Source organism: Hoplias malabaricus, chromosome 4 (assembly GCF_029633855.1).
Source record: "Hoplias malabaricus isolate fHopMal1 chromosome 4, fHopMal1.hap1, whole genome shotgun sequence".
NCBI classification, from domain to species: Eukaryota; Metazoa; Chordata; class Actinopteri; order Characiformes; family Erythrinidae; genus Hoplias; species Hoplias malabaricus.
This window is the reverse complement of record NC_089803.1, coordinates 48,854,533-48,868,601: the sequence shown is the minus strand read 5'-3', so window position 1 is coordinate 48,868,601 and position 14,069 is coordinate 48,854,533. Positions and strand designations below refer to the sequence as shown.

Genomic DNA, 14,069 nt, shown 5'->3' with positions numbered 1-14,069 from the left:
GTGTGGGAAAAAACATTGTCAGTCTAACAAAATATTGTATCATAAAGTACAAGTAAAAGTAATAACAGAGTACAATACATTGATATTTTATGCACAACTTCAGATAAAAGTACCATTCATCTGATGATTTTCACATATATGGAAAAGTACAAATGTGGCCTGCGCAAATGGTATTGTATGATTTTACTTTCCAGCCCAGCACTTCTTTTGATATTTGGTTAACATTTGCATTGTTAGCAAGGTGGCTTGCAACCCAGACCTGCTGAAATAAATGTCAAAAACATTACTGTTAATAATGTAATATTACTTTTAATTTTTTATACAGAATGGGTTAACTATTATCCTCCTCTACTCCTTCACTTGTCTTCACTGAGATGCTAACCTAGCATAGCTGTTGCTTTGCTAGAGCTCTTTAAATACTTATACTTTACCAGAATGTGTGAAACTAAAATTTTATTAAGATTAAATATCACTTACCTCTGAATATACTAGCCTCCTCCGCTGTTTTAGTAATGCCTGCTTCCACAAATCGTTGAAAAATCGTCCACTGAAACTTATTTTGGCGCCATATTCAAACTCAGAGTAACCGTTATCTGAAGGGGAGGGTCTCTCTCTCTCTCTCTCTCTCTCTCTCTCTCTCTCTTAACTGATTTAAAACGCATCCCGGACGACATTATTAATTTGTCCCAAAATAAGTCACATTTTGGACGTCCACTGACGTCAACTGATCCCGAATTAACTGACTTGTTTAAAACGCATTTTGGACATCCACTGATGTTATCAGTTTGTCCCAATATAACTGACTTGTTTTAAACGCATTTCGGATGCCCACTGACATTATGAGTTGGTCACGAAATAACTGCCTTTTTTTAAACGCATTTCGGATGTCCACTGAGGTTATCAATTGGTCCTGGAATAACTGACTTGTTTTCAATACATTTTGGACATCCAATGATTCGTCCCGAAATAACAGACTTGTTTTCAACGCATTTCGGACGTTCATTGACGTTGTCAATTGGTCCCGAAATAACTGACCTGTTTTCAACGCATTTTGGACGTCCATTGATGTTGTCAATTGGTTCCGAAATAACGGACTTGTTTTCAACGCATTTCGGATGTCCATTGACGTTATCAATTGGTCCCGAAATGACAGACTTGTTTTCAACGCATTTCGGACATCCATTGAAGTTATCAATTGGTCCCGAAATAACGGACTTGTTTTCAACTCATTTCGGACGTCCATTGATGTTATCAATTGGTCCAGAAATAACTGACCTGTTTCAACGCATTTCAGACGTCCATTGACGTTGTCAATTTGTCCTGAAATAACTGACTTGTTTCAACGCATTTCGGACGTCCATTGACGTTGTCAATTGGTCCCGAAATAACTGACCTGTTTTCAACGCATTTCAGACGTCCATTGACGTTGTCAATTTGTCCTGAAATAACTGACTTGTTTTCAATTAATTTTGGACGTCCACTGACGTTTAAAATATGTAATTGATGGACCAACTACTTTTAGACCTTTTTTGAACGTCCAGGGACGTTCCTTGTTTACTTGGTACAATGCCCTCAAAATGTAATCACTGAAACTGTATTGCTAAAACTGTAATTGTATTGTTAAACTGTAATGTTGTTTGTTTTGACAATCACATCGCTTTAGTTTGTCAGTGCGGACTGGAGTACGTCCAGTTGAGCTCCACCGGAGGAATCAAACCAGTTAAAGCAAACTCTCCGAGTCCATTATCCAATGTATCCAATTTAGGGTCGCGGGGGGTCCAGAGCCTACCTGGAATCATTGGGCGCAAGGCGGGAATACACCCTGGAGGGGACGCCAGTCCTTCACAGGGCAACACAGACACATTCACTCACACCTACGGACACTTTCGAGTCGCCAATCCAGCTGCAATGTGTGTTTTTGGACTGTGGGAGGAAACCAGAGCACCCGGAGGAAACCCACGCGGACAACACACCAACTCCTCACAGACAGTCACCCGGAGCGGGAATCGAACCCACAACCTCCAGGCCCCTGGAGCTGTGTGACTGCGACACTACCTGCTGCCACCATGCCGCCCCCTCAGGGGAGGATGTTAATTAATAATTAATAAGACGCTTGGCTGTGTTAACTAAACGCCTGACGCCGCCCTGCGTTTTGAGAACGTCTGACGACGTCAGGCGTTTACGCCGTTCTGGACGGCGTTTTTAGACAAAGTGCGCGCTTTATGCGCCGTCAAAACCCTGGCGAATTCTGACCCCTTTGGCTTGCCATATTTATACGCCGCGTCTGAGTTTTATTTACCCATACACTTGCGTGAGCGCACGCACACACCTATATTGGTATAGCTATACTTCCATAAAAATAATGATTACTGTAGCTAAATTACACTATCTAACCTTAACTTCAGTAACCAAAAATAGGCTGTTTATTAAGATGTGAGGACAAATAAGTGTCCTGACAGTACAACAAAATGTGAGAAACTTTTATCCTTGCGATGACATCTGGTCTTAACAAACATATAAAAATACGCCACCCCACACACAAAAGCAGTGTTTGTTAATTACACTAAAACCAAATCCAATCTGCAAAGGCGACCAAATGCCCATTTTTGTCAACTTCTGTCTGAAATAATAGTAATAATTTAAAAACTAAAAATAGAATGGGAACGTCTTTTCAACTGACCTGTGCCCACTGGGGTTAAGCTATGTGACTTCAGCAGTCAGTCAACAGGAAAACGTCGTGCTTTGAACAAGCAGTGTGTTTTCCACCCGTTTTCTGACACGACAATCGACTCGAGTGTTCCCGGGAATAAGGGTGTAATATCGTGTCATGTTTTGAGGGAGGAGTCGTGGTTTGAGGCGTGTTAGAGTCTACTTTAACACTCCTCTTCAAATCAACCTCCGACACAAAGGGAGAAACGCTGCCTCTAACTTCGCACTGGTTTCAATTTATTGCACATAGTGGATTTTATTTTCAGACTTGGTTTACACCTTTCAGAGGTAGATATTTAATCTTTTTGTTTTTTTTATATTTTATATTGGTCATTTTCATTGGGAGTGTAGTGAAATTAAGAAAGAAGCTAGGAATTTTGTCTTGTCTCAATTATATAATGTTATTTTTTACAGTAACATTAGTCAAACCTCTATTTGCATTAGGTAAACAGAATCTCCTGAAATACTGTAAACTTTAAAGGACAGTAAGTTTAAAGTACAATTATTGTTGATTAATTTAATGGACAGTGGAATATTCGTAAAGGTGCTATTGATCAATATTATACAGTAGGTTTTATTGAGTGTAGATTTGCTTGACCACTCTTGTTAACGAGTATTAGTGATAATAATAATCATAATATAATCATAATGGACAGTTAAAAATATTTATGGTAACTCTATAAAACAATAGCTTTTAAGAGGAGCAATATCCAGAATATTAATACCCATTGGACAGTAGGTTTTTAGTATGTATTTTAGTGGTAACTGTAATAGTGTATTACTCATAACTGTTGGACAGTAGGAGTATAATTATATAGGTTTTCAGGAGGAATATTTGGTAACTACTGAACAGAATGTTTTAAATAAAATTTATATCAGATGGTCAGTATATTTACAATAACAGATGCTTGCTTGCAGAGGTAGCAGGTATGTCATTACTTAAGGATTACTTATTAACCAAGAGAATAAGCTCAAATATATTGTTTGTTACCACGACCCTGAAATGGATTAAGTGGTAAAGATGATGATTATATTGTTTGTTCATCCTAAGATAGGACCTTTATTCAGTTGTATTTTTATGTAATACATTTATACAAGCTTTAACTGCTTAGCTCAAGATATTCTATGTCATCAGTGCAACACTATAGCTGCTGTAAAGGCTCAAATATTAGTCCAATTGGCTCCAACAATCAACTGTGTTAAATAAATCAACTGAGCTCATTCTTTGTGAGCTCAGAACTTTAAGCTACCTCAGCTGACAGAACAAAAAAAAGCACAAAGAAAAACTGGCCTTAAACAGCACTAAATCATTTTCAGAGACATATGCATGATGTTATGGCAGTGTGTGTGTACCAATGCCACCATATGCCAAAAGTACTGACATTACAAAATACTGAGTCACTGAATTGGGCCTAGGAAATGGCTTTTGTGCACATTTAAAATGGAACAATGTGTTTTTCAGGTGTGTTGGCCAGCTAAGGCCTGTGGCAAGAAGATGCTTGAACTGTTGATTTTCACCGCTTGACTGCTCCATAAGGCACAGTGACATTGATGTATTGACCATGGACATTCACATGCATGGCAATTCCTGCCTCCACTATGGGCATAATGCCTACAAACAGCCTCCTCACACAGTGAGTATATCTGTGTGTTAAGTTACAGTTAGACATATATTAAACTATATAAACTATACTTATATTATAAATAGACTATTAGTATAAGTTAAAAACTATATTTTTCACAGTACCAGACAGTGCCATCTGAAAGCTTGAAGGTCATGCACATTTAACAGTGCTTTCTGGCTTTGTTTCTCCTTGAAACTTTTCATTATATTATTTATGGTAGATTGTGATATACCTAAACATTTTCTTTTTATATTATTTAAAAATTATCTCAAACAGTGTGGCACAATGTAGTTAACCAAATGTATAGTACATATATTATTGTATGTTAGTGGGAATTAAAGATCTCAAGATTCTTTTTCCTCTATTAAACTCACTTGTGCTGAACACACATACTTGAACTGTGTACACACTGTGGAGTGTGAGATAGAGAATGAGAAACCTGTTCTTCTGCAGTTTATTCAACTGAGTTTGACAGAGCTCATTGTGCTCTTCATATTTTCTACAAGGTGTGGCTTTTCATCACAGATTTTTGTTTGTGTGTGTGTCTGTATGTGTGTGTGTGTGTGTGTGTGTGTGTGTGTACAGTTTCTAAGAGTAGCATGATTAACTCCGATATAATTGAAAAAGGGGCAGCCTCTTATAGATTAGATAATATTGCAAACAATAAAGGAAGGTTTTTGTATGTGTGTCATTAAGACGGATGGAAGCAATTCTTTCATTCTCTCAATCTCTGACATAAACACACATGTACTCTAATAGATATTTTCCTCTTGAATTGTAATAGTATTGGGATTGTTCTTTTGAAAATATCAGAAACAGAGCAGCTCCAGTCACACTGCCACTGAGCCAGAAACATTGTTCTGATCACAAAGTCAAAGTAATGTGAGAGCCTCAGTTTTTTCTGCATTCAGCACAAGTAGAAAAGCTGGTTTGTCCTCTCTTTTTGTTCTGTATCTGTATGAACAATATATATATATATATATATATATATATGCCTCTGTTTTGTGTTAGTGACAAATTCCAGCTCAGAACTCCTGGTCCTGTAGTACACATATCCAAAATATTTTAATGTTATCTGTGTTCTAACATACCTATTCCAATCCAGGATGGGCCAGTTCAGTGGATCAGGAGGTTCAATTGATCATACAAGGAAAGCACCATAATGTATTAATATTTGGCCTCTCTCTTTGTATTTAAATGGACCAAAGCATGTATTTTGTGGAAAACACTTCTACTCCCCTTTTAAAATAAAAACATATTTAAAGCAATGTGTAAACATTCCTAAATGGATTAATTTTTTCCAGTACATATTTTCGCTTGATTTATATATTTTGCAAAATTAGTTGTTTTGTGATGACTCATTTGAATATTATCTGCTTGTTCTGCCTACAGCAGGTTAACTTATTCTTTACACAATAAACTTATAAGGGGTGTTTCCACCTGGACTGCTTTTAGAATGAGTAGCTATGCAGGTGAGGCTCCATAAGGTTGGAAAACGGTCATGTAACAGTGAATTGTGTTTTATGGTACATAAAGCGACACAATATAAGAACGCTTCAGGCAAAAAGTAAAATAGAATTAGAGCTCTTGTCATGTTTTTCATATTCATTAAGCTGTTATGTAAAATGTATGGCTGGACCAGGGTGGAAACTAAACTGGACTAAAATACCTTGCCTCACCTAATCTTAGAGGCTGATTTCATGTTCTATTTCTGAAGCATAGCTACTTCCATTTGTACACATGACCCCACCCTTAGCAGGTGAAGAGATCCCTCTTAGTAAGCAGAGTGTTGGGGGGCTGGGGGCAGAAGGAACAAATGGCACACTGTTTGGATGCAGGAGAGAAGAGACCCCTGTCTGGATGGACACTGAGTGGCAGTGTGTTATGAGAAGGGGAGGCAGAGCCGTGAGGTATTTTTTCAATCAAGCCATTACAAATGACTCTCGCTCTGCCGAGCTTGCCCCAGTTTTTCTACTATAAATCCATGGGAGTGACTCTTAACTGTAAATTGGAAAGCTAACAAAATATAAAAACTTGAACCAGTGTGTGTTCACTCCCTTTAATATAGTTTGCACTCCATCTGTGATCCGGCTGATCTTTCATATCATGCAAGGTCCAGACTTTTTATAATTTTTAAACAGAATTTGTAAATGGTAGCTGTGTGTAAAAATTCCTAAAGCAATAGAAATGCTCTACACTGTAAACCTGAATAAGTTAGCATAAATAAATAAATAAATAAGGCAATCTGTTGCCATAAAATTTTTAAGTTCATAAACTCAAATGTTAGAAGTATGCATTTACATGTACTTTGTGTCTACAACTTCATTGAAGGCCTGATACAACTCAAACATGTATTTCTGGTATTCAAAACTATTAAGTACTATTAACAAATTTAAGCATGAATTCATTCATTGTCTGTAACCAAGGTTCCAGTTCATCACAGGGCACCGCACACTCACACCTATGGACACTCTTGCCAGTCCACCTCCCAATGTGTGTTTCCGCAATATGGGGGAACACACTAAACTCCTCAAGACAGTGACCCGATGCAGGTCTCGAACCCACAACCCCAGGACTCTGTAGCTATATGACAGTGATTCTACCTGTTATGCCACCTCCCCTTACACTGAAATAATCACATAAACCTGTCCAAGTTCACTAAAAGCAGTGAACCCCAGACCATCTGCCATCTTGGCTGAAAATTCCTGCACTGGTTCTATGTCTGTGACTGCAGATGTCATGCTGCTTAAACTCATAGCATTCAAGTTCAAGTTCAGTTAAATCTCTCATATCCAGCTATTTTTACTTAAAACCACAAATGGGACTCTGGTAAATCATAATATTACAGTTACACAAACTCAAAAAGAATAAATCGGAGAAATTATTCAAATTGTGAAATTCAGTGCAACTTTTCAATATATTTTAAGTTAGAATCCCACAATCCAGTTTATTAGTTTGAACATTAGGATTTACATTGAATTAATTATTTATGTAACTATTATTTAAAATTAGGACCTTTCTTCCTTCTTTTATGTAACCGTTTTGGACGTTTTGTCACAACAGCAATAATACAGGTGATAAATGCATTTAGAGCATTTGCACTGGAATATATGAACAAGTAGTATTTCTAAAAGTGCAACAGACATTTTGTGAATTAAATGTTAAATGTAACAAAGCTGATGACCTGATTTCTGGCCTTTGTTTGAGTTTTCATTTTCTTGAAAACAAGAAAGCTGCTTATAATTGTTTTGAAACAAGATGCCTGTTTGATAAATAACCATTTCCCTTTGCACAAGTTGCCCTACCTGGGCTTCTTTACTTTCCCTGCATATTATTTTATTTTCTACTTTTGTAGCAAATGTAATTTCTTTCTGTTGTTTTATTGTGCAAACAAAATAAATAAATAAATGGTAGCTATTATTTATCTTTCTGCTTTGTATTCCTAGGAAAATTAGGGCAGGCAGAACAAAAAAAATCCCTTACAAAGCAGCTCTTTCTTCAGAGTGGATGTGTAAATATCTGCTGACATATGTGCATGAAATTCTTTTTGACTCATGCAGACGTTACAATCAGGCTACAGTATATATGGAGTATTTCAACAGTTTTTCCCCTTCTCTGTTCAGAAAGAAGATAGCCTACAGTTTCTCAGTCTTGAGGAGAAGGAATGTATTCTTTTCTTTGAGGAGACTATTGGCTCCCTGGAATATGGTTTGGAGGATAACAGTACAGGGTTAACATCAGAAAGAACTGCAACTGTGGAGGACTGTAGCTCAACATCCAACACTGCTATTGCCACTGGCCTGGTAGAGCATGACATCATTGACTTGGTCCACTCCACACTGGATTTCACCAAACCAGGTACTATATAACATGGCTCAACAATAGTTCAATACTTGTGCAATAATGTAACAACAGAATTGGTATTAAAATGGTTTTATATTAAAATCACAATTTGTAGAGTCCAATCTGTATTATATCTAACATTATTTAACATTGTCTAAGCAAGTATAAAATTGGGAAATATAATCTAAATCAATATGTTTGTGAAATGGCTGTCTGGCACACTCATTGGAGTTCATATTAAAATAAATGAATGTGCTGATCTTGGTGACAAAAAATCTTAACTGAGAGAAGACAATAATATTTAAATCACATTTGCAAAATTGGTTGGAAAAATTTATTTATTTTCACCAAATAATGCATTCCTAATTTACATAGAAAGATTGTGTCTTAGAATTGTCAAAATTGACTTAAGTAGGTAATATTTAAAGGAGAACCTCTATAAATATCTTGGTATTAAGCCATATTATTAGGTGTATTATTTAGGTTACATCATTCTGTTTTCTAGTTACACCATTCTACTAGTTTCTTGCTCACTCATACTGAGTATCACAACCCTATGCATCTGAATGTTTTTCCTACTGTAATGCTGTGTTCATGATAAATGTAAGCTCTGAATTTTTCTACTGGGAACCTTCTGCTTCAAACCCAGAAATGTTCATTGAATTTTATCTGTTAGAGGACAGAAAAATGGAATGCTTGTTTGGATGCTGAGTGTGTAAAATGCACATAAAAGCTAATTTAATTTGAATGCGTGTATTGACACCACAGATTGCATATTGTGCACAAACAGAAATATGAGGCTTGTTTTATGGTGAATGCTGAAATGGGATTTTGGAGCTTTCAAGAAACATTCCAAGAGGGAATTATGAGTTGGGGAGATTGGTTGGAGTTTTCTCATTTAGAGGTCAGAAAAGGTCTTAGTTAACGCTTGATCATGAACACAGCATGACACATATGATATTGGCTGTGATTTGTGGAAAAACAAAACATACAGGGCATGGGTAGGGGTACTACAACAAGGTTAAGGAACAGTGCTTAAAACTCTTCAGTAAATATGTGTACATAATAGAAAGCAGTGCAAGTCTCCTGCTTTAGTATAACTGGGATCTTAGTTGAATACTTTGCTATTTAGCCTGAAGATTGTCCCTCTCATTACTATAATCATTATTAATAAAATATCTTAAGTTTACTAATGGAAAAATAAGGCTGCAGTGTTTAGCAGTTAACAACTGGAGAAACTGTAATGGTGAATAATTGTGTGTGTTTCTTTACTAAGATATTTATAGTCACGGCCTAACTGAAGAGATAAAGATGTACCGTACAGAAAGTAATACCTATGAAGATAGCAGTCATCATCCTCCTCCAGGCTCCATTCCCACACCTGTCATCATAGCCAGCAAGATTGCTGAGCAACAAGGCACAAATGGCACCTCTTCTCTATCCTCAGTGCTGGTCGAGCGCAGAAGAAGCACAGATTCTGCCCACAGTCTGCCCTCCAAATGTGGACCACCCACACACGACAAGCCCCACAGACTCCCCGACAACATCAACATGATGCTGGGCAGCCGAGATCCAAGCCCCCAATCTGTTGCCACAGCAGTGGTCAGCATGCAGGAACGCCGCTCCCAGATGCTGGCCAATCTGCCTCATTCTGACAACCATCTAGAAGCAGGAGAATCAGCCTGTGTTCAAAACAACCCTTCACGGAGTGTGACCTTCAGAGACCCAACAAAAGACAAGTCAAGGATGGAGGCACTGTCCATGCTGGGGCTGACCCAGGGTAGATCTCCACAAGGCAATCCAGTACCAGTGACAGTTACCTCTAATAGTAGATATAACAAAGTCAGCAGCAGTGCTGTTATAACTGGTAACAATGCTTCTAACAGTACTGCTAATATTGCTAACATCAGTCCAAATGCCACTGTCAGCCAGAAGAACAGCAGCCCTTACAAACCCAGCAGTACTGCAAGCAGCAGTGCTCATATTTACAGCAATGCTAATGTCAGTCCTGTCTCTACTATCAATCAGAGGAAGAACAGCAGCACCACATTCACTCCATTGAGCCTCAGCAGCAACGAGCCAAAGGCTAAGTGTGAATTCTCTACCAGCAACTTTAACAGCTATGGTGGAAAATCAACCATATTCACACCTCCTACAACAGACAGTTTGACATATACTAACAAAGAAAATAGATCTAGCATAGCTCTATCGCCAACAAGTGCAGAGGTAAAACACATTGACCTCAACAGCTATGGTGGCAAAACTTTAGTGCTGAATCCCACATCCAGTTTTAAGGCAGAATCTGTCCCTATCCAGAGTGGTCCTCCAGAGACAGCAGATATCCAGATCAATAGCTACGGAGGAATATCCAGAGTCATACACCCTTCCATGCAAACCGATGTGCCAGACGGTCCTGTGGTCAGATCTCAATCCCACAATTACTCACCATCCAACACCTTAACAGTCTCTACTCACAACAATGACCTACCCAGCCTAACCGGAAGCAAATCCAGGCTTTTCCCACCAATCAAAGCTGATGGCCAACAAACAGGCCCCCACTACTATAGCCCTGTCAGAGACACTGCAGCACTGCCAGACCTAATCTGCCATGAGGCAAAACCCAAAGCTCTAATTCCACTACACCCTGAGCCAGTTTATCAGCTTACAAGCAGAAGCAGCCTTTCTACAGCACCTCCTTCCACTACCCCAAGACCACTGAGCACCTCTGGCTCTCAAAGGCCTCGATCTGACCCTGTTCCTACAGAGATCCGCAGCAAACCTCCACCCAAACCCTCATTCCGCACTCAGGGTATCACAGTACAGTTCTCTGGGAAAGGAGCCACAGATGAAGCCAGGAGAGATGCTTTACGCAAACTGGGACTTCTAAAGAACACCACTTAAGGCCTTGTCCGAGCATTTTTAAGGGATTATCATACTCTGTGTTATGCAGTTGCATTTTAGATAGGAGCAATTAGTTTGCGATAGGATAAGAGTATTTTTTAACATGTACTCAAAATTGGTTATTTTAATTACATTTATTCTAATATTCTAATATTTAATCATAAATAATTATTAATATTTAGCAATTTACATTAATCTTGCAGTGATCAAGTGAGTGCAATTCTCTTACATAGCTATTCATGGAGAGGCAGATAACACAGATAAATAGGCTAAATAACCTATGATGAAGAGGCCATCATGTTCATCAAGCTGAAAATTCCATTTTTTGTCCCTTTTTTTCTGATGCTCTAATCCAATCTTTTTAAGCATACCAGAGAAGAATTCTATTAATTTACATTACTCAGAAGTTTTTTTTGTTTTGTTTTGTTTTGTACTGGTTGTCTGGTAAACAGCAAAGTGCTAAATTCTGAGTGATGAATTAATATCTTCCGCTGCTCAGGCTCTCTCTATCTCATTATTAGAAATCCTACATTTATAGCTAGGCACAGAACTATTAGTTAGCTTTCAAAATTCTCTTTTTTCTTTTGTGCACTATAATAGAATAAACAGTATATATTCCCATCAAACCGATATCTACATTTTCAAAACAATATTTTTTGTTACACTTTGTTCTCTGGTCTAAGGATATGAGCTTTAAGAGACAATGGGTTTCTGTGCCCAAAAATGTCTGTAGTTAAACATAAATCTTTGTGTGTGTGTCTCAGTTAGGCGTATGCCCAGTATCTACATTTATTTAATATTCATGTATTGGCATTAATATGGGCCGTTCATTGAGATTAATACATTAAATTCAACATTTTAGAAGAGGTCAAAGATCCAATTTCAGTAACTTCTAAGAGATATAATGCTGATCTTTAAAATCAAGAGTTAATCCTGAATGTGGCTTTAAGAACCAACTAGCATATATCATATTTATCAAATGTGCCATTAAGACCATACTGCTCAACTTTAAATGTAACCAAGAAAGAAGGAAGTCTTAATTAAAGGTAAATGGTGAAATTCAAGAGAGATACATTGTTTTAGTACTTTTTTCTTATCCTATGAATGTTCTGTTTAAATATAAATTTAATAGTTTAAAAGTATCATCAGAGATTAAACCTCATCCTGCACTAGGGGTTTAAATTGACCATATATGCCTCAGAAAACAATATATTAATTCTCAAGTCATTAATGAGTTGTGAATATGTTTTCTTATTACTGAGTGGAAAAGGACACTATAAGTGAATATTGGAGTGTTTCTCTTGCTCTGTGTCTCTGCTTATAAGATATCTTTACATCTGATGGCAGTGCCACCCCCTCTTAACCACAGTGATCTAAATGTGTCTTCTGGGCAGGAGGGTGCACTGAATAATTTTTTCCCCTTTTATCTGTTATTTCGCTTAGACTGTATTAATTGCTCACTAATGCTGCTGTTTCTGTATGCCAAGAAATGTGTAAAATCCAAGGTGTGTGTGTGTGTGCGCGCGTGTGTGTGTGAGTGTGAGCGCGTGTGTGTGTGTGTGTGTATGAGAGAAAGGGAGAATGGAATGAAAATCTGCCATGTCTGATACATGGTTAATTTGTGTGTTTACTTGGTGTTTTATTTGTTTTTGTTTTTTTTAAATATAGGCTCCGGTTTTTGTAGAAATTCTACAATTTTAATTGAAGGACTTGAAGCTCCTGAATGTGCTTTTACAGACACACACACCAAACATATTGGACACTCTTCTGTTTTTTTTTAATTTTACATGGCACAGCTGCGGTTAAGAACACAGACATAGACACTTTTTTTAATTACATGGCAAATCTCTTTTTGCAGATGTCTTATACAGATCCCTGTTCTGCCTCTTATGTCCTTGAAAAAAACATTGTATTGCCCTCAGAATTTGTGTTTGTTTTTACAGTTGTAGTTTATTAATTGCTGGAGTCACTCAATCTTTTTTTCTGGCCTAGTTAAATATAATAAATAATTGTACCATAATATATATTAATTGTAGATGTTTGTGTTGAATTCATACAACACAATTCATTCATTTAATCTCCAGGAGTTTATATTTTGTTGTTTTATTTTAATGCTGTAATTAAATGTACTTTTAGGGACTTTAAAACCACCTTTAAGGGTACATTTACATTATGCAAACCTTTAGTGAACAATAAGGTTTCTGGACAGTACCTTTTTTCTGATAGTGTAACCAGCACCAAAATCGGAAAAATAAAATGTTATACAGCCAGTGTTTCTCCATTTGTTAACCTGTTTTGCTTTTCATATGGTGATTTTAGGAAAAATACAACAAATGTGGGGCATGAGGAATTAGGATGAAGAAAGACTAAATGCCCAGATGGGTCACATGCTAATAACTGAAATGGGCCTAAAGAAGGGAATAAGCATATTATGTCCTAGCAAAATACACTCTCTGATTTTCATGTGCAGATGTCAACGTGTTGATTAATGGTGAAAAACCTGTAACAAGAACATAATGAGTCTTTTTCCAGTTTTTTATCCATCAACCCAGAGTACGTCTCATGCCTAACTGGTCAACAACCTACAAACAGTTATTGGCAAATATGAGTTCAATGGATCAGAAGTCTACCCAGAATCACTGGGTACAAGGCAGGAACACACACTTAACAGCCCATTTAGTAAAATAACATAATCGTAAAAGAAATCTTTTGGTTAAAATGTCTAAAAAAAATAAAGTCATCAAATAAAATTTATATTAATTATGTACAGTAATGGAGTAAATGTATTACTATACTTAAGTACTTTTTTCGTGCATCTGTATCCAGCATGCCAGATATGGCCCAGTTTGGTTTGATTTTGGCCCATGTATGGCTGACCTGATCCCAGCCATGACTGCCAGCACTAAGCCAGCACTTACCCAGTTGCTAGCCGGAACAATCTTTAAAGGGCTGAATATAGCCCAATTCTGACCCAGTTAGCAAAAAACCCAG

At 37.3% G+C, this 14,069-nt stretch overlaps 1 protein-coding gene across 1 annotated transcript; it reads left to right on the top strand.

The window, feature by feature from the left end:
- The first annotated feature begins 2,905 nt into the window (after window positions 1-2,905).
- LOC136695354 (specifically androgen-regulated gene protein) lies at window positions 2,906-13,341 on the top strand. The gene is made up of 4 exons (XM_066669397.1): window positions 2,906-2,997; window positions 4,172-4,343; window positions 7,958-8,192; window positions 9,454-13,341. The coding sequence occupies exons 2-4, from the start codon at window positions 4,272-4,274 to the stop codon at window positions 11,076-11,078; spliced, it is 1,932 nt and encodes a 643-aa protein (XP_066525494.1). The 5' UTR covers window positions 2,906-2,997; window positions 4,172-4,271; the 3' UTR covers window positions 11,079-13,341.
- Window positions 13,342-14,069: the final 728 nt, after the last annotated feature.